The sequence below is a fragment of the Sturnira hondurensis genome, unplaced genomic scaffold (assembly GCF_014824575.4).
Source record: "Sturnira hondurensis isolate 20B ecotype Veracruz unplaced genomic scaffold, ASM1482457v3 Scaffold0006413, whole genome shotgun sequence".
NCBI lineage: Eukaryota > Metazoa > Chordata > Mammalia > Chiroptera > Phyllostomidae > Sturnira > Sturnira hondurensis.
In genome coordinates this window covers 27,522,337-27,548,979 of record NW_028079044.1, presented here as the reverse complement: position 1 = coordinate 27,548,979, position 26,643 = coordinate 27,522,337, and the positions used below count along the sequence as shown (strand labels likewise).

General features: G+C 44.1%; 1 protein-coding gene across 4 annotated transcripts in view; it reads left to right on the top strand.

Annotated features, from left to right (window-relative positions):
- NCALD (neurocalcin delta) overlaps window positions 1-26,643 on the top strand; it is a 155,867-nt gene that overhangs the window by 118,460 nt on the left and 10,764 nt on the right. For 3 of the 4 annotated variants that reach the window (XM_037048302.1, XM_037048301.1, XM_037048304.1), the window contains exons 2-3: window positions 18,607-18,775; window positions 20,619-20,846. In XM_037048302.1, the coding sequence (XP_036904197.1) occupies window positions 18,626-18,775; window positions 20,619-20,846 (378 nt within the window). In that variant the 5' untranslated portion in view covers window positions 18,607-18,625. Of the gene's footprint in view, window positions 1-18,606; window positions 18,776-20,426; window positions 20,847-26,643 lie in introns of those variants that run through there. The other variant, XM_037048300.1, reaches the window with a different exon arrangement.

Genomic DNA, 26,643 nt, shown 5'->3' with positions numbered 1-26,643 from the left:
ATCACTGGGCGTGGGGACAGAGAGGCCCTCAGATGCGTTAGAGACTTATCACATGGCAGGTGGTTGCAGTTACGCCAAATAGCAAGGGGAAAAATGGACTTCTGGAAACAGAACCTACTCGCTAACTACATTGGGATGTCACTTTGTGATTAAATCTTCCCTCCCAAAAGCATTATTTTAACTAGGTCCCATGGAGAAAAGATTCTAATTAGCTCTAGCCAGTCCACAGGGGTAGAGAGTCTGATTTCAGTATTTCCGATTTTGTATGTGGAAAGAAAATTTGACACAGTGTGAATGAGGCTGGAGAGGAAAAGATTCTGTTGACTGATTTTCTTACTCTGAATTTCAGTGACCAAATCTTAAAGCTTATTTCTATGTAATTGGAACTACTGTTTGCCGGGGCACCATAACTGAGTACCGCAAGTGGGGACGTATGTGCGCTTTGTTCCGTGGGAGATGACCAGCTAACATGGGAAAGCAGGTATAATGGGAAGGAAAGCAATTGAGTTATTCTGAATCAGTGGGGGCAGGGGGGCATTCATTACAGAGTGGTGAGATTTTTCTGTTTTGTACAATTACTAAATTTTATTTTGGTCATTTAAGTCAGGCTTTCTCACAGAGGTATAGGGCCTTGTGAATGGGGTGCTGTCTGTTGATCCCTTGGCTTTCTGGGTGACAGGACCCCTCGGGCCTCCCAGAGCCCCCAGCACACGCATTCGCCTGCCCCGGGTGCTGCACGGATAGTGTCATCTTCTGCGTGTGCCAAGAGGTTGTCAAGGCCGGGAAGCACTGCTATGTCCTGCTACCGCAGTGGGAGCACAGGGGTAGTAGAAATTCTCATAGGTTATTTCCCGACTAGCTTAACCTTGACCGTGAAGATAAGTGGTAGATAAACCAGTAGTGAAATGGGATCTCAACCCAGCCCGAAACTCCAGCTCTAAGATTTTTAAACCTTGGTAGGGAGGAGCTTTAAAAAAAAATCCACAAACCGTATCTGTCTTGCTGGAGATGGAGAGTTCTCTACTACGTTGGGGCCATTTCTTTGACTAGGAAAACCACCCGAAGTAGAGTCATGATTGTCTTTGGACAGGGAGATGTCTAAAATGCTCTGTTTTCAGGAAGTGACTTTTTTTTGCTTTGGGAAAAGGTCTTGTTGAGGGGTATTCTGCTGGCAAGACAGAGCTGGAGTTCCCATCTAGGCCTGTCCCAAAAGACCGAGCTCCCCACTGCTCTGCAGCACTGCCTCCAACGGGTGAGACTTGGTGGGATGAAGACGACGGAGAGAAGGTTGAATGGAGGAGGGCTGGGTGGGCTGGCATCCTTGGGGAGAATCTGAGGACCCTGAATGCCAAGGATGGTGGGAGCTGAGGGGGGAGGAAGAAGAATGGAACTGGGGTGATGGCCTAGGGACTGGGCCTTGTTTGGTCTTTGGTCCTAACACCAGCGAATTGTATTCCCTTTGAAAGGCGCAAGGGGTCCTGCTTCCAAGTCAGTAAACTCTGCCTGTCAGTGTTTTCCCACCTTCTCTCAAGGGTCAAGTAAGGACACACACTCTGAGCCACCTCCGTGATTTCCCATTCGACACCTTGGGAAAGGTGGAAGGCATCCGAGGGTTGCTTTCCCACTTACTTGTTGTTACTCTGAGTCCTGGGGGATCTTCGTCTGCCCCATTTTCGGTCCCCACCCAGAGACAGAGGAGCAGGCTCCCACAAAATTTGGCTGGGAGATGCTCTACCCAGAGCTTCACTGCCCCCTCCAGCCTCGGGATCTTTTTATAATTCTGATCTCACATGATGTTCTCATAAATCTACAAACAGATTGGTTTAGTGTCCTGTTTCTTCCGGCGTCTGTCACTAATGAAAAGAGCCTCTGAATTTGTAGTGTCACTCATGGCCTGGTGTCGTTTGAGGGACTCTGAGGAATGGGGGGCAAGGAAGGTTCAGGAGAAAAGCATCGCCATCTCTCTGTGCCCACCTGCCTGCACTGTCCCGTTCCCTTGTCACAGGACCATAAGCCACCTTTGCTTTTTTGAAACATTGAATTTATTGAGGTAACGTTTGTTAATGAGATTATATGGGCTCCTGGTGGACAGTTCACCTATTTATTGTATTGTGTGGTCACCACCCCAAGTTCAAGTCTCCTTTTACACAGGTCAGGACATAGGCAAAACCCAACTGTTCTAACTACACCTTCCCCAAATCTCAGAGTGAAAACCCTACCCTCGTTGTTTCCTGAGTGATGTTCTCACTTTATCTAGATCAGTCTCCCTGAGTACAGACAGCCTGTCCCTGATGGGAAACGGTAGTCTCTCTGCTTCCGCAGCTGGTCACTCTCTCCCCCCTTCTACCCCATAGAATAGGACCCCACTGGGGCCTTTTGGACAGTTCTGGGCACACAACTCATTTTGAGGAAGTTCTTGTGGAATAATTCAAAAGGACCTGGAATGTCCTTGAATAAAGATACTACTCCAAGCTTCTCCTGCATATTATAGTGCATAGCTCACAGTTTCTATCTAGGTCTAATGTTTATTTTAACTTTTCAATCCCATATTTGATCTGTTGGGGATATATTTAAATAGTTAAGAAATATGTCTTTCTATGTACAAGTAAAGTCTGTATAATTTCAAGAAAAGAAATAATTTAAACTATATATGTACCACTATTAAAATTCAGATTTAAAACTTTTACTTTTGGTTTCCATGCAAAAATGAATTCAACTCCATTTTGATTATTGACGTGTGTTAATTCTTGGACTTTCATTAGGCTTCCGTTGTTCTTGTATTATCACTTTCTGTGTGAATATAATCAAATTCTATTTTGGCATAATTTCCTAATAATGGAAAATGCAGCTCTTAATGAACAAATGATTGACTCAGAAGATTGCATAATGTTCTGTGCTATTTTACACACGGTCGCACATCATAATTCATAAGTGAAGGGAAAGAGGCGTGCTGGCAAACTTATCTTTGCCATTGTTCAAATAGAATAGTTAACATAAAACACCACTCCTTCTTAATTTCTTTCTCCTTCAGTAAAAGTAATTAGAATTCATTCCAGATTTTTATCATTTTTTTACTAAATCATTTTTGTTCCAACCCCAACCATCCAGTCCAAGTTTTAACGTAGGAGTAAGCATGTTGGAACCTGTGGGTGTGTCATCAGTGAGAAGGTTTCAAGTTGGCAGCTCTAGCCATTTGTAGCATCATTATGTCAGTGCTTCTGAGTACACGCCGTGTGCCTGCTTCATAAACTGAAGGTGTCTACCAGCTTCACATGACAGTGCATGGCCTGAAATGTACTCTCCTTAGTTCATCTCTGCAGCTCCACGCTGTGGCTGTCTTTGCTGACACCATAGCTACCAAGCTATGTGTACAAATGAGTCGTTTGGTGTTGAAAGATTAAGTAAAAAGGCCAGAGTCACATTGATCAGGAAGAGGCAGAATCTGATGTTCTTTGCATCTCTTCTAATGAAGTCGGTGCATTTCGTGGTTCAACAGCGTGGGGACCCTGAAGCGGGGTCCTGCATGTGTGTGCGGGGACGTGCTGCAGGGGGCAGGAGGCCTCCTCTGCTTGTCCTTGTCACACTAACAGGGCTTAGGTTCTGCCTATGCTATCACCCCCGATGACCTTACCCCAGGTAGTGACATGTCAGAAAAATGCCATGAGCATTTTTGGACAGCTTTAGAATATTGGGGGAACATTAATTTTTATGTCAATTCTACAGTCTTTTTGCAATGTTTGTTGTAATGCAAAGATTTGAGAAAAGGAGGTAGCTCAACAGACGTGAACCGCCCCATTAGAAGGCAGGAGGAGTGGGGAAAGGGTCAAGTGGTCGCTGCTGGGCAGGAGTGGTGGGTGTGCAGCACTATAATGGAGTAGACCCACCGGGCACCCACTGTCTAGTAAGGGAGGTGCTTTGCTTAGCTGGACCCAAAACCTTCCCACAGAGCTGTACCCCATCTTTTTCAGAGACAGTGGGCATTCTTTGTTTGGATCTTTTGCATTTTGTGGCTCTATTTTCACCTTCCCTCTTAAGATTAAGGTTCCATTTTACTTTCTCTTATCAAGAAATGGAAATAGTAGCCAGAATGTAAACAGCTAGACAGGAAGTCTTTTCCTCCAGCACACACACACACATACACACACACACACGCTCCAGCACTCGGCTGTATCCTCCCTGAGCTTTCGCTCGGTTTTCTACAATCAGGTGTCCTGCTGAGTGGGCGGATTTCGAAGGTCTGTGTTCTACTTCCACCTTTAAAACTTGTCAGCCACGTAACCTTGGGAAAACCCTTAAATCTTCACCCTCAGTTTTAGTCATTAATCTTGCTGCTTCTTTTCTCACCATATGTCAAGGATCTGCTGAAAGGGTAGCATATGGGAAAGCCCTATAAACTCATGCAAGAAGAGACTGTACTTTCTTTCAGCTTGTGATATTGGGCAGCTGGTATAGTGCCCTGCAGACACGGAGTTCTGTAAATACTGGTGGGAAGGATGAGTGAGTTTAAAGATAAGGTGTACATGATTCCCAGTTCAGTGTTCTCTGTTTCATTTAAAACTTTTATAATCGGTATGGAGATATTAGGAGCAAAGGAAAAATAGATTGAATTAGAATTGAAACCAAATTAAATTTAACCATTCACTCATTCATTCAATCAACAGATTTTTATTGAGGAACTGTTATGTGTAAGGCCTCATTCTAGGCACTGAGGTTAGAACGTTGAGCAAAACAGGCCAAAATCTGTGACCTCAAGCGGCCTTTATTTTAGGGGGGAAGATAGACAATAAACAAAACAAAGTTGATAGTGTATTAAAAGTTATAAGCATTAAGGCAATCAATACAGTAGAGGAGGATCAGAAGTCAAAGTTTTCACTAGGGAGTGAGGAAAGGAGGCACTGAGAAGGTGACATTGGAGTAGATCTGAAGGACTCAGTCATGCACGAGTCATGAGGACCTGGAAGTGTGGGGTAGGGAGGATTTGAGCCATGAGGATAGGAGGGAACAGAGACATCCGAGGCAGAGGGAACAGCATGAGCGAGGCCAGAAGAAGGGAACGTGCCCAGTGAGTTTGAGAAAGGAGACCTGGGAAGCTGAAGTAGAGGGAAAAGACTTGAAGATGAAAGGATACATGGCCAAAGAGACAACAGGATGGTAATGATGAAGAAGATGCTGCCGAGTGCTCGGTCTGCCAACCTCTGTGGCATTATCTTACCTGACCCTGACAAAACCCCACTTTCCAGGTGAGGAAACTGATGCTTGGAGGCTCCTAAGTTCCTAGGGGTCATCCAACTATGGATGCATAGAGGTCTTGGAGACAGCATTGGATGGCAGGGCCCTCTGGTTCCAGCAGCCGTGACCTTAGCCACTGTACTTTATCACCTCTCCTGTGTGCACATAGACCAGCTCCAAATCGTGCTTGTTGATGCGTTCTGTGGGCCTTTTCCTTAGCCAGCTGGCTGTGACTATGCCAGCGTCAAAAAATCCCGAGACTACTTTCAGTTTCCTTGGAAAAACAATGTAAGAAAAAAAAAACAATACTAATACCATGTCTTATAAACTTTGACCCTAGACCAAAAAAAAAGCCCATCGATTCCCTAGATATTCACAGTAGAAGGAAAACTCACTGAAGAGAAGTCCATAGGCATTGACTTTGGTTACTATCTGCTGAATAATTGCCAGCTAACACCCGCACGTGTAAATATTTCAGCTGCACTCTGCTTCATGGAAATCTTTAAAATGACACAAGCAATATATCACCTTCTATGGTCAATAGGAAATAGTCTCAATAGAATAGAGCCACCATTTCTTTAGTGTCTACCACATTCCAGCATCTCCCTCAGAGCTGTAGAGAGAAGTAGCCACAACACTCCAGCAATATGCTCACTGGTCACCTAGAAAAAGGGAGAACACTGCATGGAGGAAGTAATACCCTCCACCTGAACGCCAGGTAAGATATCGACAGGTAGAGAAGGAGAGAGCCATAGTTACAAGACTGACAAAGGGTTTGAGGTTTACCATTATGGGGGCTGGCGTGACAATCAAAGTGCTTGTGCAAGTTCAGGGTAGAATTTGGTGATTTCTGTGAGGTTGGGGCGTGAGCTTGAAAGGCCCTGATTACCAGGCCATGAGGTTTAGCTTTTAATCTGCCCTCAGTAGGGGACGTGGAAGATCTCTGAGAAATAACATGACCAGGTCAGATGCAGAATCTTAAACGTGGAGAGAGTTAACATTTCTGAGTTCAGGTAGGAGTGGCAGTAATGGAAAATGAAGTTGAGAGAAAAAGATTTTCCTATGGTTATTTTTTTCCCTCACTGATAGAGTTTTGTTTTTATTTTTCAAAAAAATTATTCCTTTTTTTTTACCTCTGACCTTCATATGAAAAGCTGGTTTAAAAAAAAAACAATAAAACAACTAGAATGATTTGTTCCCCTAAGTAAGGAAGAACTGATTCAGTCAATCACTGATATCCTATGTCTGTTGGTGGTGTCCAGTTCGTCCTGAACAGACCATTCTCGGCCTGCCAGGCTCAGAGCTGGGTGACTGGTTGGCCACAGGACTTCTTTGAGCCTGCTCTGATTCTGCCCAGCCCCCAGGTAGCCGCCTCCACCCCGCCCCCTGCTCCAACCCAGCCTCTGGAAAAAGAAACACAAGAGAAAGAAGCACAGTGACCTGCTCTCCATCAACTGCTTCTCTAATGGAACGGATTTGCTTAATTTCAGGGTAAAATAATGACTTTCGTGCAGGGAAAACACTCAGCCAGGAGTCCAGCGGGAGTCCTCGCTGCCTGCAAACACACAAATACTTTCACATCTGGCAAGTGAACCCAGGGCCACAGTCAAGCTGGAAGCTCACAGTGGCTCTTTGGCTTGCCTGCCTTCCTGCCTTCCTTCCTTCCTTCCTTCCTTCCTTCTTCCCCTTCTTCCTTCCTTTCTTTCCTTTCCTTTCTTTCTCTGTGTCTCTTTCTGGCCTTTGTGCTTCCTAATTCTCCATTTAAGCAAAGGAGAGAGTGCTCCCAAATGTGGAGGGCTCATCTTGGAAACACCCCACTAAACTGAACCCTTATCTCATTCAGATTAATAGTCGGTGTTTATTGAGCACCTTCTAGATACCAGACCCAATAGTGAACTCTCCTCAGTCGCTGGGATTCCTTCTTCTCAGTTAGTCCTTCAAACAGCCCCACGAGAGCAGTGTTGTGAGTCCTATTTCACCATAAAAGAATGAGACAGAGTTTGTTCAAATGACGTTCCTAAGGTCCCATAAGGTGGTCTTATAAAAAGAACTTCAATTTAGTTCCTCAACTACCAAGTCCAATTCTCTTTCCACACACTTTCCTGGGGGACACAAAAGGTGCAAGAGGTTAGAAGAAGTTCCTTCATAGTCTCTCCTTGTTGGCCAGTTAATGGACCTTTCATTTGTACGCGTGGTTGATGGACAAATATTAGTATTTCAGCCGTGTTGGCCAGGGTAAGGAGTGGTTGACCAGTTAAGTCCCACCGAGGCAGCCATTCAAACACCAGAAGTAATGAAGCCAAAGATGTGAATGCGATCAGGGTGGGGAGGTGGCTCTGATCCTGCCCCCTGGGACCACAAGGATGGGACTGTGTCGTGACAGTCAGCTTCTCAAAGCCCCTCATCCTTGGAACAAAACCAAGATGTGCTATCCCTCCACCAACTCCACAGTGAAATTATGAAAGTCAAAAATTAATGAAAATGCTCCACACTATGATCAGAATCCCTTTCTTTCCCTGTCCCATGCAGGATACTATTTTTATAAAAATATTTGTTCGAAGCCAGGAAACAGTAGATGTTAAACATATGTTTGTTGAATAACTAAAAAAATTATGAGCTATTCTTAGACTCTGTGGAGGGGCTTGTATTAATTAACTCAATGCATCTGTGGCCCCTAGAGAATGTCTAAAAATGGGGACTCGAGCTGCTCATGTACCTCCAGCTGCTGGTTAAGTGGTGAGGCCTGGACCCACCCAGCCGGTCTGTTTGCCCTTCTCCTGTGACAGCTCACTGTTCTGCTTTGTGGTTGTATCAAAACCCCCAGTAATAATTCCTGTCTTCTAAATCAGAGAATATTTAGTACTGTTAGCCAAGCAGACACTTATTGCAATTGGATTCCCACAGAAGTCAGCCAGTCTAGGAAGGGTCCCAACCTGTGGCAACCTTGGGGAATTGCTGAGGGCCCCAGAGCTCCCCACTCTCTCTCTCTGTAGCCGGCTCACGCCTGGCATCTGTCCCCGAGGCCCCAACATGCAGCTCCAATGCGGTGGTCCAATGGCCAGGATGTCCAATGCGAGGGGACGTGAGTACTTCATCTGCAGCCCTTGACTTCAGGGGCTGCATTGATTTCTTTCTTTGGGATAGCCTCGTAGTGTCTGCAGGTCTGTAGGGTGACCATTTAGTATGGCCCCGTGCGTTTACTGAAGGACCCTATAAACTCACCTCCAGTTGCTGGCACTGTAGGAGGACGTGGTGGGGATGTCGGCCACCGGCTAGACTTGAAGTGGCGAGAAAAGGAGTGGACATGAAAAGTGAGCCATAGAGGATCAAGTAATAGAGGATGTAGCATGTTCTTCGGGTAAAGTGTCTCTTTAGGCAGAGAAGAAAGAGGGGGCACTTACGTGGTGACAGTAGTGCCCTCCCTTAAGAGCAAGGTGGCTGTGCCCTCCTAGGTGCTAGAAGTAGCAAGTGGCAATCTTGCATGTGTGTGCCTGTAACACAGGAAGGCCAGAGGGGGCAGAGTGGAATTCCAAGTCCAGTTTCAATTCTAATTTAATTCTGATCTTAGTTGGTGTGCAAACTCGTGCAGAATGCCTGATTAAGGTGTAAAGGCTCCAGAGCAGCCATTTTCAATGGGTGTGCCACAAGAATTTTTAAAACACACACTGCATCGTTTAGTCAGGGGCACTGACCTCCTTGCCCTTAGATGGCCAAGTAAGAAAATGAGAATGGCCAACACAGCAATAGCTGTCCAGTGTGAATAAATCAAAATGATACCTATTTTTGTCAGATTGGCATCAAATATGTTTTCGGTGTGCTGCAGTATTTTGGTAAATAGTTTATGTGTGCCATGAGATGAAAACACTTGAAAATCACTGCCCTAGAGGAAAATGGCTTGTTGAAGAATCTATAAGGGAGAATCTGGAAACCATACCAAGAACTTCTTGGCAATAAATACTCCCAGAAGAATCGGGAAACCAGGACTGAAGTGAATGCCAAGGGAATAAAAGTGGAAGCCACCTAAATGCCCATCAAGGGAAATTAGTTAAATAAATTTCATGCAAAAAAAAAAGTAAAAATAAATAAATTTCATGCAGTGACACACCAAGGGGCTGTAAGACTCATGTTACCAGCTTGGCCCTACGTCAGTGCTCAAACTCGATACGGTCTGTTGAATCAATGAAAATTCTGCAGCTTAAAAGGATGAGATACATCTATTTGTACAACATGGAAGAATAGCCACAATATACTTTTAAATGAAATGAAGATTACAGAATGGTATAGTATGATGCCACTTATGGCTAGGGTGAACAGATTTCATACACATGCATGTAAATGTCTGGGAGGATACACAAAGAAAGCTGGTAATAGTGGTGATCTTCTCTGGAATGCTTTTGGATCAGAGCGAGGGTGTTCATGTTCTAATTCCCCCATCCTTTTATTCCCTTTATTCCTAAAATAATGATGATGCTATGCTTTGGCTATCAGCGAAACCGAAAATGATACTCGCATTTTGAGGGGAGGTGCAAAGAGTTGTTGTTAGATAGGGTTTCTATTCAGATTTTTAACATAAATGTAGGTTTTGTTGTCAGCTACATAGTTGCACTTTATTTTCATGAAAAATAAAACTTGGGCCCAGCCCCCTGCAGCCTGAAGTGCAGGCGCTGTAGGTGAGGGCCCGGTGTTCCAGGTGGGCCCTGCTCTCCGTGAGAAGGGCAGACGGACTTCCTGGGCTTTCTCCAGCCTACGGGGGGAGGCAGAAGGAGGAGCAAGCTTGTTTCCCCAGAGCCTCCTGCTCACTGTGTATTTGGTACCAGTTCAGTTCTCATCTCAAACCCTGTCACCTCTCTGCAAGGGAGTGAGTGCCTGGTGTGTGGCTCCGAATCACAGGTGTGTCCTCTCGGTCAGGAAATGCAGGCCCCCATGCCCATCCTCACAGGGGAGGAGGCCTCCCCGCCAGCAGTGGCTCCGTGACAAACTCCAGCAATCGCAGCAAAGCCATTTTGTGATTCAGCTGAGCTTGTAGGGAATAGGTCTGGTTTCCTTACAACAGCTGATCTTACCAGAGGCTTTGGTCAAGAAAAAACTAAGTTCAGGATTGTTATACAACTTCGATTGTCCCTCTTTAATATTCTAATTTTTCCCTTTATGCACCACTGTGTTTTATTTCCTAAGTTGCCCATTATATTTAAATACGTCAGTTTATATATCTGGTCTCGTTTTTTTCAATCCTCAGCCTGAGGACATATGTCCATTGATTTTAGAAAGAGGAAGGGAGAGAGAAAAACATCGATTGGTTGCCTCCCATACATGCCCCAACCTGGGACTGAACCTGCAACCTAGGTATGTGCCCTGACCTGGAGTGGAACCAACAACCCTCCGGAGCACAGAAAAATGCTCCAACCAACTGAGCCATGCAGCCAGGGCTATATATGGTCTTTTTTTAGACTCCCACTGGGTGGCAAGTTTCCTTGATGAGAAATTTCTGAAGCAATGTACTCTTCAGGCTTTTATCTAGTGGTTACCCGCCCCCCCGCCCCCCCCCCCCCAATGAGAATTAAGAAGAACTGAAGCTAGAAATGAAGCTATTGGATTTTAGCCGCCTGTAAAACTCAGATGGCCACAGTGCCCAGTGTCCAAGTCTTTGTAAATGACTGCCCGCTCCCATTAGTCTGTGACCATCATCACTCCCCTCCCTACATTTTAGGAAGCTTTTCCTAGTTATGTTTTCCTAATTTAAACGATCGATAGGTTAAAAATGAGAGGACAAGTTTACGCGTTCCCTACAGGCAAGCATTGTTGATTGTCCTGATCTCATTCTGAAACCGCTGCGGGTTCTGTGTTCTTCGTTGTAGCTGAACTTGACTTGAGTGGCTAGCATCTCGTAAATTCCATTTTAGGAGACCTCAGTGCGGTTTGCGTTGAGACTTTTCCTCTGAAGCAAACCAGGACATCCAGGGTAAGTTGAAGGCTTTTCCCTGGGAAGTCTACCTCTGGGCTCTGAGGAGTTGGCTCCTGGAGTTTTTAGAACCTTATGAGGAATTGCAGAAATGAAATGCTGCAGACTGTTCTTTCCACAGAGACAAAAAAAAAAAAAACCAAAAGAAGGGCGCACAGGCGTTCCCAAAGGCTGTTCACCCCTCGCCATTTCCTCTCCTCGTGGCATCAGTTTTAGGAACTATGCCCTTTTTTTTTCTTTTTAAATAGAAAGTTAACTCATATTTTAAATTCTTGGTCATGGCTCTTCGTTGGTGGTTTGATGTCTTCTCTACTTGTAGATTTGGCTTTTTCATCTGTGGTCAATATTAACCCCAGATTTATTTTTTGGGAGACTGGAGGTAACCCAAAATAAGTTGGGAAATTCCATGCTACCCTGCTCAGAGCAAATTACTAAATAACAGAATGTGGATATTAATAGAATAGATGTGTGTTGCACTTAATGAAAGGCAGTACAGATTCAGAAAAACTTAATATGTTACATGTAATATACACTATATTTATATACTAAAGGGTGAAGTTATTTGCTATTAAAAGTACTCTTCAAGGCCCCTAAGCCAAGGCCTTTAAGAGGCAAAAGACGGACCATGCAGGAGGCGAGCATGGCTGGGTGAAAGGGACAGAGAGAAAAGTCAGAGATGGCTGACGCCCACTCAGACCAAGCCTGCTGGGCTGGAGGAGTGAGTTTGGGTTTTATTCAAAGTGTGCCAGGAAGTCCATGTAGAGCTTTAAGCAGAGTGACATCATTTGTTTTGTGTTTTTCAAAGGTAACTTTGGGGATCCAAGTCGGCCTCGCCACAGCCACGGGCCCAGCTTCGCCTTCTCTTTTCCCACTGCAGCAAATCTCAGCTTCATCCGGATAGTTGCTTAGGCCAACGCCTTGGAGTTATGCTGGGCTGACCTTTTTCACACCCTATGGCTGAATTGTCACCCCATCCTGGTGACTCCAAAAAGCTATGTCCAGAATCCAACCGATTGTCACCCCCTCTGCCACTACCACCCGGCTCTGGTGACCCTCATCTCTTGCCTGGATCACTGCAGTGGCCCCCTGACCGGTCTCCCCACCTCCACCCTCACCCCTCTTTAGCTTACTCTCAACATCACAGCCAGAGTGATCCTGGTATTGTAGGATATAAATCTCTCCTGTATCACCTTTCCGCTAAAATCGTGCTGGGGCTTCATGTCATTCAGAGGGAAAGCCAAAGTCCTCGTCACCTCCAGGTCCCACATCACCTGGCTCTCACTACTCTTCTGATCTCATCTCCTTTCCATTCTCATGCCCTCCCCTCTGGCCATGTCCTTGAGTGGTCTAAGCATGTTCCTCTTCAGACCCTTCTCATGTGCTGTGTCCTCGGCCCCGAGTAGTCTTTTCCCAGACATCCCTGTGGCCACCACCCTCACTTCCTCTGGTCTTTTTCAGATATTACTTTCTCAGTGGGTCCTTCCCTGGCTTCTTAACCCCCAGTGCCTCAGCTGTGCCTCACTCCTAGCAGACACTTAGCACACCTGTGTGGGATAAATGAGTTCCAGTAGGAAGTTGTCTCCTCTCTCATCACTTCTTCTTTCTGACTTGTTATGGGACTGTTATCTTAATCTCTAGCTGTCCTTTGTCCATGGAGCTAGCTGGGTGTAGTAGACAAAACCAGTGGACAGCCAAGTACAATTAGAGCTTACCATTTGGCTCTCTCATTCACAAGCTGTGCGACTCCAGACAAGTCGCTTAATCTCTCTGAGTTTTCATTTCTTTGCTTATAAAATAGAGCAAGTCTTCCTACCTCTTACACAGGATGGTTGGAAAGTTTCAGTAGAATAATGTATGAAAGATGGTCAAGGCGAAGGTGTGGTTTTCGTTTTTCATGTCTGGCCCTGCCTCAATACTGTAGCTTTACGTATAAGCTTGTCTCGTTTAACTCTCACATTGCATCGGTGAGGGATGAGTTCAGACTACTGAATTCGTTTCAAAGATGAGGAAACTGAGGTGTGCCAAGAAGGTAAGCGAATTACCCAAGAGCTAGGCAACCACAGAGCCAGTTTGAACCCCAGCAATTTTATCCAATGGCCTGAGATTTCCCGCATTGTGCTCTCCTGGCACAAAAATAAGTGTTTTAATGACTGAATAGAGCAATGAAAAAGATTTTACCTGAGGTGCAGCTTTTGTCTCCAAAGTACTTTTTTTTTTTACTGCCAATTAATGTGGCATTTCCCTGGCATTATTTTTTCCCCCTCTTCAACTTAAACAGACAGAAATTCCTATCTTTCAAAAGAAAAAGGTATTGTCCAGCATACCTCTGTCTCCCGCCGGCCCCCACCTAGGAGTGAAACTCTATCATATGCCCCCTGGTACTTTTGCCATGCAGTCTAACCAAGTCCAGATGGTCTTCACAAGTTCAGATGTCATATGTAGCAAACTATGGATAATTATCTATGGAAACAGCCGCTGGACTGAATTGCAGACACCCATATCCCAGAGAACTTCCCGCATGCTCTTCTGCCTTGTTTGTGTATTGGCCTTTCTGTGCTAATGAACTTGTAAATGTGGTTTAATTACTGTTCAGTGGAAAATAGTGGTATGCAGACCAGTCCCCGTGGGAGGCTCGGCCAAGATATTGAGGCCATTTGTTTCTAGTGCAAAAACAGCTAATAAATGAGAAGTGCTTTTTAAACGTTGGGGGAGGAGCTTAAGTTTAGTTTTGAAGAAACTGTGTTTTACATATTTAGGGAAATAAATCATTCTTTAAGAGAGTGGATTTCAATATTGGAATGGCTTTCCCCCCAAGGCCAGACACACAGTGATTTGCACAGAACCAGAATATAATAAAAAGTATAATAATGGTGATTTGATTGAACACTACACCAGAGAGCTGTGTTCCAAAGAACCCCCTACAAAGGAAAACTCAAAATTACTTATAAATTCCAGCAAATGTTTCAGGGCTCTGTGAGCGCATGTATTATGTATTACCTCGTGTTTCCGAATTCTTGCCTCAGGCAAATTGCCAACTTAGCAACTAAATGACAGTTTGAAAATTCTAATAAAAACCAGCCTCTCTAACTTGGCTTTTATTTCTTCGGAAAGAAAAGAACACAGGAGGGGAGTGAGAGTTATTGGAAGGTTCACTTTATAAATTGTCTGTGCTCCATTTGGAGTTGAATTTTGCTCTTGTATAACATGATGTTTGCCTGTTTCCGCATAAAGACGGACCCCTGAATGGAAGCTCCTTCCTGCAGCTGTTGGCCCGGCTATGAGGAAGGGGGCTCCCTCCCCCCTGCCGCTGGGAGAAGCTGGCCTGGGAGCAGGACGGGCCGGGTCTGTCTGCAGTGCAGAACTCCGAACACGAAATCAGTCACCTTGGCAGCTACGAAGGGTTGCTTGCCGTTTCCTGAACTGTGCATATTAGAAAAGAAGTTTGAGCAGTATGAGATGCAAATGCTGCCCTCTAGAAATTTATTTTTAGTGAGAGCTACAGATGGGTTTGCAGGCACTACTATGCCTTACAAAGTGTCCTCCGGCCGTGGTATTTCCAGTTCGCACCTGGCACCAGACATAGTCATCACAGGATTATGAACGACATTCCCTTAGGCTATACTTTTCATCCTTATGGCTATTTCGTAAGATGAATTTTGACTTCTTCTTTGTTTGTTTGGTTTTTTATTGATTTTTTGTTGTTGTTGATTCTTTTTTAATATATTTTATTGATTATGCTATTACAGTTGTCCCATTTTACCCCCTTCACTCCCCTCCACCTTGCACACCCCCTCCCACCCACATCCCCCCCCTTTAGTTCACATCCATGTGTCATAAGTTCTTTAGCTTCTACATTTCCCACACTGCTCTTGCCCTCCCCCTGTGTATTTTCTACCTACCATCTATGCTACTTATTCTCTGTACCTTTTCCCCCATCTCCTCCCCCCACTCCCCTGTTGCTAACCCTCCATGTGATCTCCATTCTGTGGTTCTGTTCCTGTTCTAGTTGTTTGCTTACTTTGCTTTTGTTTTCATTTTAAGTGTGGTTGTTAGTAATTGCGAGTTTGCTGTCATTTTACTATACATATTTTTATTTTCTTTTTCTCAGATAAGTCCCTTTAACAACTTCTTAATCCTGCACGATTTCACCCAGTTCCCCGACTCCCTCTCCCCTCTGGCAACCACCCTTCGGCTCTCTGAGTCTGTTTCAATTTTGTTGGTTCATTCATTTCGTTCTTTAGATTCCACGGATAAGTAAAATCGTGTGGTATTTGACTTTGTCTGACTGGCTTATTTCACTGAGCACGATACCTTCTAGGTGCACTCATGCTGCCACAGCTGCTAAGATTTCATGCTTTCCTATGGCTGAGTAACATTCCACTTCACGTATGTGCCACCACTTTTATCTACTTGTCTGCCGGTGGGCGCTTGGGCTGCTTCCACATCTCAGTGATTGTAAATAGCGCTGTAAGGAACACAGTGCTGCCTGTATTCTTCTGAATCAGCGTTCTGGGTTTCTTTGCATATACACCCAGGAGTGGGATTGCTGGGTTATGAGGCAGTTCCATTTTTAATTTTTGAGGAATTACTATATTATCTTTCATAGTGGCTGCACCAGTCTGCATTCGCATCAGTGGGGTTCCCTTTACTCCACATCCTCACCAGCGTCTGTCATTTGTGGGTTTACTGATCAGCTATTTTGACAGGTGTGAAATGATATCGCGCTGTGGTTTTAATGTGCATTCCTCTGACAATTAGTGACATTGAGCATGTTTTCCTATGTCTGTTGACCATTTGTATGTCTTCTTTAGAGAAGTGTCTATTCAGGTCCTCTGCTCCTTTTTTTTTTTTTTTAGATTTTATCTTTTATCTTTAGAGGGAAAGGGAAGGAGAGAGGGAGAGAAATATCAATGTATGGTTGCCTCTTGTGCATCCCCTGCTGGGAACTGGCTTGCAACCCAGGCATGTGACCTGACTGGAATTTGAACCTCGATCCTCTGGTTTGCAGGCCTGTGCTCAATCCATTGGGCTACGCCAGCCAGGACTCCTCTGCTCCTTTTTTAACTGGATTGCTCTTTTGTGTGTGTTGAGTAGTGTGAGTTCTGTATAGATTCTGGGTTATAGATTTTGTCAACCCTTTGTCAGATGTATCACTGGTGAGTATCTTCTTCCAGTCAGTAGCTAGTCTTTTTTTGTTGATGGTTTCCTTGGCTGTGCAAACCCTTTTTAGTTTGATATAGTCCCATTTGTTTGTTTTTTCCTTTGTTTCCCTTGCCCAAGGAGATACATCAGAAAAAAATATTGCTACAAGAAATGTCTGAGATTTCACTGCCTATATTTTCTCCTGGGAGTTTTATTGTTTTGAGTCTTACATTTAAATCTTTAATCTCTTTTGAGTTTATTCTTATATACAGTGTAAGAAGGTGGTCTAGTTTCTTTCTTTCTTTCTTTTTTTTGCATATGCTTGTCTAATTTGCTGGGCACTATTTACTGAATGGACTATTTTTTACTCCATTGTATGTTCTTGACTCCTTTGTCAAATGTCAGTTAATCATATAGGTATGGGTTTATTTCTGGGCTCTCTATTCTGTTCCATTAATTTGTGTGTCTGTTTTTATGCCAGCGCCATGCTGTTTTGATTACTCCAGCCTTGTAGTATAGTTTGATATCAGGTAGCATGATACCTGTGACTTTGTCTTCTTCTCAGGATTGCTGTGATTATTTGGGGTTTTTTTGTGGTTTCATATAAATTTTTGGATTATTTGTTCTAGTTCTGTGAGATATGTCAGTTGTATTTAACCGCTGGACAGCGTTAGTGTGCCAAATAGCATTACGAATTCCAGTACATCATCCTTTTATCAGAAAAAAAAAATGTCTTTTCCAAAGAGATTATCCCACACTTCCATGTTGTAATTATTTGTCCCTCCTTCATTAAATCACCAAATGTCATTTGTCGTGGGCCTAAGAGAGACTAAACCCAATGGAGATTCTGTCTCAAGGGCAAACTGTGCAGTGGGGGTGAGACGGACGCAAACAAACAAGCACAAAAAGCATAAAATCTCAAAGGAAATGGAAAATCGTAATTAAAATGGAGATGTGTTGTGTTTTATATATTCTGTAACTTTCCAGGTGTTACTTTCAGATTTTTCTCTAATATAAGAAAAATGAAAAATGTAAATACAGAGCCTCTTGGTGAGAAAGGGTTTACCTTGACCGTGCTCACGTGATAAAACTTCGGGAATAGGAACTAAGCTCAGATAACAGCTCCTCAGAGGAAGCTTCCCTGATTGCCCCCATTTGCCTTGAGTGTCTTTCCTGTGTGCTTTCTCTGCACCACGTCCATTCCCAGTCTCTTATATCATCCCCTCCCTGTCACCACCCTCCCTACATGCACAACGGGGTCCACCTTACAGAGGAGGGGACACGTCTCACTTTTCTTTGCATCCGCAACATCAGAAAAGCGTCTGGCATATGGCCCTCATAAACGTTAAAGGGCTGTGTGAATGGGAAGAAGGTAACTACTGGTGTCTTCCCATCTAATAAAAGTTGTCTTTATTCTTCACACCATATTAAGTTTACAAAATATATAACTAAAGGGATCATATACATATGGTCTTGTTTTTAATGTGAATGCATTAAAACACATATTTGTAGCATATTTATATAAGTGTGTATGGGACAGTGTGGAAGGACACACCCCCAAATGCTGGCAGTGGTTATTGCTAAGTGCTGAGATGTGAGGTGATGCTGACCTTCTCCTTCACGCATCACTGTGTTGTCTTGCTATCTTACTATGGAGGTGTGCTATTAGGGTAAGAAAATAGGAAACAATCTGTATTTGAAAAAGGAGAATTTGGCCAATTCCATAAACATAGTAAGACATAGTAAGACATGAACAACTTGATGAAGCATCATCTTTTCCATCCAAACCCTATGCTGACAGCAACTTGACTTTGAGAATTTAAATAACTGACCTAGCATGATAGCTAGGTTATTTCCTTACTCATGTCTGTTTATAATATTCAGCAGGTACCCAAGCAGCACTTTACTTGTAAAGATTCTCTCTCTTCCTCTTCTTTAATTCCCCTTCTCAAAGTTGGACTGTTAAAACCCATCTTCTTAAAGCCAGGCATGACCTCTTGCAAATAGATAAGGCAGAACTAAGTAGCCAGTTCTCTCCCCAACACATGCTCTTTCTCCAGCGTTCTGTCTCTCTCAGTGATATTTCTGTTCTGGATCATTTGTCTACTTGTCTTTCTATCATTTTTTTTTGACTGACTACAGTGTTGGAAAACCTAGATGATGTTATTGAACTAAAATAGAGTTTCTTTCTTTTTCCCAAAGGCACAAGCACAGATTAGAAAATGTGCCTCTGAAGAACAAGTCTAAAAATTATATACATTCTTTTCTATCTACAGCTGAATTCTTGCTGCCAGGATGGGAAAACAGAATAGCAAGTTGCGCCCGGAGGTCATGCAGGACTTGCTGGAAAGCACAGACTTTACTGAGCACGAGATCCAGGAATGGTACAAAGGCTTCTTGAGAGACTGCCCCAGCGGACATTTGTCAATGGAAGAGTTTAAGAAAATTTATGGGAACTTTTTCCCTTANTTCTGTGAGATATGTCAGTTGTATTTAACCGCTGGACAGCGTTAGTGTGCCAAATAGCATTACGAATTCCAGTACATCATCCTTTTATCAGAAAAAAAAAATGTCTTTTCCAAAGAGATTATCCCATACTTCCATGTTGTAATTATTTGTCCCTCCTCCATTAAATCACCAAATGTCATTTGTCGTGGGCCTAAGAGAGACTAAACCCAATGGAGATTCTGTCTCAAGGGCAAACTGTGCAGTGGGGGTGAGACGGACGCAAACAAACAAGCACAAAAAGCATAAAATCTCAAAGGAAATGGAAAATCGTAATTAAAATGGAGATGTGTTGTGTTTTATATATTCTGTAACTTTCCAGGTGTTACTTTCAGATTTTTCTCTAATATAAGAAAAATGAAAAATGTAAATACAGAGCCTCTTGGTGAGAAAGGGTTTACCTTGACCGTGCTCACGTGATAAAACTTCGGGAATAGGAACTAAGCTCAGATAACAGCTCCTCAGAGGAAGCTTCCCTGATTGCCCCCATTTGCCTTGAGTGTCTTTCCTGTGTGCTTTCTCTGCACCACGTCCATTCCCAGTCTCTTATATCGTCCCCTCCCTGTCACCACCCTCCCTACATGCACAACAGAGTCCACCTTACAGAGGAGGGGACACGTCTCACTTTTCTTTGCATCCGCAACATCAGAAACGCGTCTGGCATATGGCCCTCATAAATGTTGAAGGGCTGTGTGAATGGGAAGAAGGTAACTACTGGTGTCTTCCCATCTAATAAAAGTTGTCTTTATTCTTCACACCATATTAAGTTTACAAAATATATAACTAAAGGGATCATATACATATGGTCTTGTTTTTAATGTGAATGCATTAAAACACATATTTATAGCATATTTATATAAGTGTGTATGGGACAGTGTGGAAGGACACCCCCCAAATGCTGGCAGTGGTTATTGCTAAATGCTGATATGTGAGGTGATGCTGACCTTCTCCTTCACGCATCACTGTGTTGTCTTGCTATCTTACTATGGAGGTGTGCTATTAGGGTAAGAAAATAGGAAACAATCTGTATTTGAAAAAGGAGAATTTGGCCAATTCCATAAACATAGTAAGACATAGTAAGACATGAACAACTTGATGAAGCATCATCTTTTCCATCCAAACCCTATGCTGACAGCAACTTGACTTTGAGAATTTAAATAACTGACCTAGCATGATAGCTAGGTTATTTCCTTACTCATGTCTGTTTATAATATTCAGCAGGTACCCAAGCAGCACTTTACTTGTAAAGATTCTCTCTCTTCCTCTTCTTTAATTCCCCTTCTCAAAGTTGGACTGAGTGTTAAAACCCATCTTCTTAAAGCCAGGCATGACCTCTTGCAAATAGATAAGGCAGAACTAAGTAGCCAGTTCTCTCCCCAACACATGCTCTTTCTCTAGCGTTCTGTCTCTCTCGGTGATATTTCTGTTCTGGATCATTTGTCTACTTGTCTTTCTATCATTTTTTTTTGACTGACTACAGTGTTGGAAAACCTAGATGATGTTATTGAACTAAAATAGAGTTTCTTTCTTTTTCCCAAAGGCACAAGCGCAGATTAGAAAATGTGCCTCTGAAGAACAAGTCTAAAAATTATATACATTCTTTTCTATCTACAGCTGAATTCTTGCTGCCAGGATGGGAAAACAGAATAGCAAGTTGCGCCCGGAGGTCATGCAGGACTTGCTGGAAAGCACAGACTTTACTGAGCACGAGATCCAGGAATGGTACAAAGGCTTCTTGAGAGACTGCCCCAGCGGACATTTGTCAATGGAAGAGTTTAAGAAAATTTATGGGAACTTTTTCCCTTACGGGGATGCTTCCAAATTTGCAGAGCACGTCTTCCGTACCTTCGATGCCAATGGAGATGGGACGATAGACTTTAGAGAATTCATCATAGCCTTGAGTGTGACATCAAGGGGCAAGCTGGAGCAGAAGCTGAAGTGGGCTTTCAGCATGTATGACCTGGATGGAAACGGCTACATCAGCAAGGCAGAGATGCTAGAGATCGTGCAGGTACGTAGCCCCAGCCCTTCCCGAAGAGAAGTGTGTGAGTCACAGTAAGAATGGGAAGGTGCGCGGTACAGCTTAGTGCAAAGGTTGCAAACTGGTGGTCCCTCTGTGCACGGATTTGGCCTTCCCAGTGTTTTTGAGAATGTGGAACCCACCTTACTAAATGGAGAGATTGCACATAAAAATGCAGATTGGTTAGATCTCTTGAAAACTCGGGAGGTCTAACAAACTGGACCCCCATTCTTGCCTCGCATAAGTCGCCTGAGGCTTTGTGATAACTTCCACCCTGCAGATGGACATGCAGTCTTCTTCAGTTGATCATGCTCACGATGGCCTCTCCACTCATTCCGTGCAATGACCTGCCTTTGGTGTTGCATCTCCTGTAATGGTATTTAATGATTAAATTGTCACTGGGTTCAAATCTTGCCTCTTTCAGTGACCATCTCTGTGACTTTGACCTTGATCACCTAAGTGAGCTTCAGGGTTCTCATCTATAAAACGGAACTGCCAACAATGCCCATCCATATCAGGAGTTTATTTTAAGGTTAGATGTGACTCGCCATGTTCAATATTTAGCACAGTACCAGCCATTAGAAAAGCTCATCATCGTCTCCACCATTCATTTACAACTATTAGACTCAAGTAAAAAGAGGGATCCCTAGTTTAGGTTCTGTCTAGTCAGAGACACAAACGCAGAATTAAGGGCTCCGTCGTTTCAGGCACTCCACTTGATTTCCCCAAGTCATTCACCTCGAGTAAATTTTCTGAACAGGCCTGGAGAGGAGGCCCTGGTGTTGGTCACACTTTCCTTGTGTGACCTGGGAGGAAAGGTGGAAAAGGAAGATAAGAGGCTATGGTCGTGGCAGTGACAACTCGATCAGCAGTGAGTGGGACCCAGAGATAAAACTAAGGAGACGGAGACAGGGAGAGAGTCGGGAGCCTCAGCGGCAGGCAGTCAGGAGGACCAAGTGGGCGTGCGGCACCAGGGAGGGCTGGCAGGCAGTCGCTCGCCATCCTGGCAGGCGAGGGAATGCGTAGGGGAGCATCTGGCATTAGACAGCAGGGCCGGGAGAGTGGGCACCTGGCTTCCTGGGGGGCTCATCACAGAAGCCAGCACTCATACCGGGACATCTGGGTTCAGAGGTGGGGCTCCAGCCCCTAGGATAATGGGGGTGGTGGGAGGGGCTGGGGGAAGGCTCTGCAAGGGGGAGAGCAGGATGTAATGTGAGGAGACAGAAAGGATTCAGCTGTTGGCGAGGATGAGGGTGGATGTGTGGCACTTGCTTCCCAAGAACCGAGGAGACCTACCTGCTCACAGAAACTAAGGGCAGAGGCGGAAAGAGACCCACGAGACTGACTTGTTACTGAGCCAGGTGGCTGAGGCCTGGGGCCTACCCCAGGGCCAGTGGGACTGAACCCACATGGGCAGTTGGGGTGACAACCGCACGTAGTTCGGGGATCTGTGTAACCTCCCTGTATTAGGAAACACTCCAAGACTGGCCACTGGTTGGCTGCTCTCTGCCTGGGCCACCAGTGGTGAGTTATGTTAAATTAGCCCCTCAGAGACAGGGATCTGAAACAAAAATAAAGGATTTCTCTCCTCCTCCAGGGATAAATGCACGAAAAATATTGTATCTACTGTAAAAACATGAACAGGATAAGGAAACATAAAAGAAAAAGAAAAATTCCCCATAATCCCATCATACCCACAAAGAGAATCACTAGTTATTTTCTCAAATATCTTCCTAGTCCTAGTTCCATGCATTTAAAAATGCCAATTTCATAATGTACACGGAATTTTGTACTTTACCATTTCCACTTAGCAACACAAGCATTTTTCATGTTATAAAAACTTTTAATAGAGATATTTTAAAGGCTGCATAATAGTCATACACTTTAATATACTTGATTTCCCCTATTGTTGATATTAGATTGTTTCCAGTTTTTATTATTACACATAATATTAGAACTTTTAAAAATAAAGTAACAAATAATTTTGTGCATGAAACTTTTTCTATATTTAGGATTATTCCCTTAGAATAAACTTCCAGAAGTGCAATTACTGGGCCAAAGGGAATGAGCATTTATTTCTACAGTTCTTGATGCCCTCTACCAAGTTGTTTTTCCATGTATTCTCCCAAAGTGAGGGAGGGGGGCCCCATATTGGTGCATTTTTTCTGATTTGTCTTAATCTTTACTTAGTTTTTCTTAATCAGTTCGCCGACCACAGCACTTGAGTTCCGGCTAAGAAAGAATTGAGCCAAGACTCGAACTCTAAGAGAAACTTGATTTAGAAAGTCACAGAGGTAGAAATGAGCCTCAGAGAAAATGGGCCGGGGAATCAAGTCACAGAGGCGAAAGAAGGGCCCTTGCAGCTTAGGAGAAAGGGAGAGGCAAGGAGAACACCCTAAAGAAAAGGGGGTGGGGAAAGGCACAGGCAAGATCCCTAGAGAGCGGTACTGGACCCTCCGGATTGAGGGTGTCCATCTGGAGGTCTCAGGGGAGGGTCTCAATGGCATAGTCATCAGCTTTCCAGGTGTGTCCTTTCAAGGTCATGATTTCTACTGATTGGTTGGTGCCAAGGCAGGGGTCATTAACCAACGCAGCTGGCTCTGATGTCAGTCATGGCATCGCTTGTCTGATTTTGCTGCTTTTCAGGGCCTGAAGCTAAAACACAGCTGCGGCCTACATATTATCCCTAGAAGTTAATGCTTAAGGAAGTGGTCATGCAAGGGCCTATGTGAGAGTCATGTGAGGCCACTCTTTGGCTCCTTGTTCCTCTGTCAAAGGGGCCTACCACATGACTAGTGACATGCCAGGGGAAGAAAGGTCAGGGAAGGGTTTGAACCTAATGACAAGCTGTGATACGAAAGGTCAGGGTGTCTAACACACACAACCAGTTATGTGAAAGGTCAAGGGGTCTAAACTGTATGACCATCAATGTGCTAGCGAAGGAAAGGTTACCCCAGGGACGAGGTTCTTGTTTGCCCAACTTTGCCCATTGCTAGACACCTGGGGCTTTCTGCCCTGGTGACCCTCTGTACCTGACCCGTCCTCCTTGCTCTGCTCATGCCTAGCTAACTGCCTACTGAGTGCTGATGGGGATGTTGCCCCCCCCCCGCCCCGGCTGGGAGAACCCTCCCAACCACATGGGCACACGTTCATTCCACACCTGGGGTGAAGCACCTACTAAGTAGTAGCTGACACTGGGAATCAATAGTATAGGGAGGGAAAGAGACTCTCCCTGTGCTGTGGGATCCAGCTTGCAAGGGAGAGTGCGACCATTGCAGAGAATGAGCTGGAGGTGCCAGTAAGCACTCACTGAACCCTTGCTGACTTCCTCTGTATCCAATGTGGAATGTTAAAAGTGATCATAAAACTGAAGGACCATTCAGCCTAACAAGGCATTTTTTTCTCTGTGAAGTAGCTCAGTCTACTCACAGGCCCATGGAAAGCTTCCAGGTCATAGCTGGAAAGATACAGATTCCTTAATAAACGTTTATATACTCAGAATTTTTAAGAAACCTGCAAACGGAGATCTCAGATTTCCTAAATTGTTTTCTACATACCCTGATGATTAACATTTATTACAGTAACGAGAAAATATTGCAGCATCCTGAGGTGACTTCCAAATCGCCGATGAGATTAAATTAAATTTGGAATGATCTTCCTATTCAGGGCTCTGCTATTCCATTTTGCCACTTTGTCAACTGACAACTCATGTATTCTGTGTCATTCGTGTGCTAATCCCCAGTTTTCAGGGATTCCAATTCCGTGATAAATTGGAATTTGCTATAGAATGTTCTGGAACTTCCTACTGTATTCCCACCCCCACCATACCCCACCCTTTGAAAGCCCACACTCCAGACCTCACTGCTGTCCCAAAAAGGTGTGTGCCTTGGCAGGGACTCTCTTGTGTTTGGTTCTAGCTGGTTTGCACTCTTTAGCAGAACCTACATCCGCTAAAATATATAACTGCTAAAATATATAGATGCTGCGTTTACTTTGGAGGAGTCACTGTCCCTTGGGTTCTGCTTTGCACCTGTTAGAAGTGGTGAAGTGGAGGCAGGCCGTGGGCCCGCTGATCATGCACAAAGTTAAGGCTTTGTTAAATTGAGTAAAACCTGCAGCTTGATCACAAGTGTCAGTATATAAGTTTTTGGCTGAATCCCTGTCACTCCAAGGCTCAGAAATTCAATTTATTAAATGTAAATTCATAATGTTCACCTGCATACACTAATAACTGGTCAAGGTGAAGTTGGGGGTCTGAACAAGTTCCTAATTAGGCTTGACAATGGATGAAATTTAGTTTTTCTTTCTTGATGTTTCTTCCTCTAGTTTAGCTTTGCTATCTACAGAATATTGTTTACGACAACGAGTTGAAATCCTTTGTACTTCCTGAGATTGGTAGGAGGACTCTAATGTGGACTTTGTGATGCTGAAATACACTGTAGTAGTTTCCACTTGTTGCTATAACAAATTACCATAAGCCTAGTCGCTCAAAACAACACAAAGTTATTATCTTACAGTTTTTGAGGTCACAGGTTTGACATCAACTTCCATGCACTAAAATCAAAGTGCCCACAGGTTGTGTTACTTCTGGAGATTTTAGGAGAAAGTCTGTTTCTTTGTTTTTCCTCATTTCTGGAACATTCCTTAGCTTGTGGCCCTTTTCATCCGTCTTTAAAACCAGCAAGAATGTATTGACTGAGTCCTTCTCATGCTGCCATCCCTGTGGGTATCTCATTCTGCTTCTCTCTCACACTTACAAAGACCCTTACACTGCCAACACCAAGATTAGAATCATCTCTACATCTCAAGATCCTTCATGTAATCACATCTGTAAACTGCCTTTTACTATGTAAGTCTATTCATAGGTGCCATGGATTACAATGTACACATTGAGGGGAGACCATTTTTCAGTCTACCACACATGCCAAAATGCAGTTGTGTTCTTTTATAAAAAATAATTTTGTGCTATTGGAACATCTGGATGAACAAGCAAAACCATATGCAGATTTATTTTTAGAGTCTTAAATGAACATTTTTACATTCTTTTAAATGAACATGTTTATTTGTTTTTTAAGTGACAAATTTAGGAACACGATTTAGGCCCAGTATTTTGTTATAGCATCAAAACTGCCTCTTGGGAGTCTTAAGCCAGATAACAGCTCGGACCTTCCCCGTGTTGCCACAGATGCTCCCCTCGGGGTGGGGGCGAGGGTTGGCCCACTGCTGCAAGGAGATGGAGACTCTCGTCTGCCCTACTCAGTTCCCTGCCCCTCAGCCCTACTGGAGGCAGGTCTGAGTGCCCACACCCATTACAGCGAGGCCGTGTCTGGGGAGGGGCCAAGGGGTGCGTGAGTGGTGTGGCCAGTTGGGCCGTGAATGCTTAGATGCTCACTGGGATCTTGGACGTGAGGGAACACTGAACTTGGGGATCCATCAGTGGGGCCACGACACTCCCGGGGAGAGAATGTAGCAAGAGCATGGAGATGAACCGTCCCCCTTTCTGGTCTGAGAAAGTAACGGAGACCCTTGAAAGAAGTTTTTAACGACAGGACTGCCATTGGTTAGGAACGATCACCTGTGTCCAAATGAAAGATGACGAGGGAGCGAAGGGGAGAACCAGCATGTGAGAGCTTGCTTGGTCAGCATCACCTGGCCTCCCTCCTTTTCAGTCTCCCTTTTCCTTCTCTTCCTTGGACGAGTTACTGAACTTTCCTGTGCGTAGTTTTCATGATTTGTGAACTAGAACTAATTACAGCACCTGCCCCACGGGTCCTTGTAAGAGTGAAAC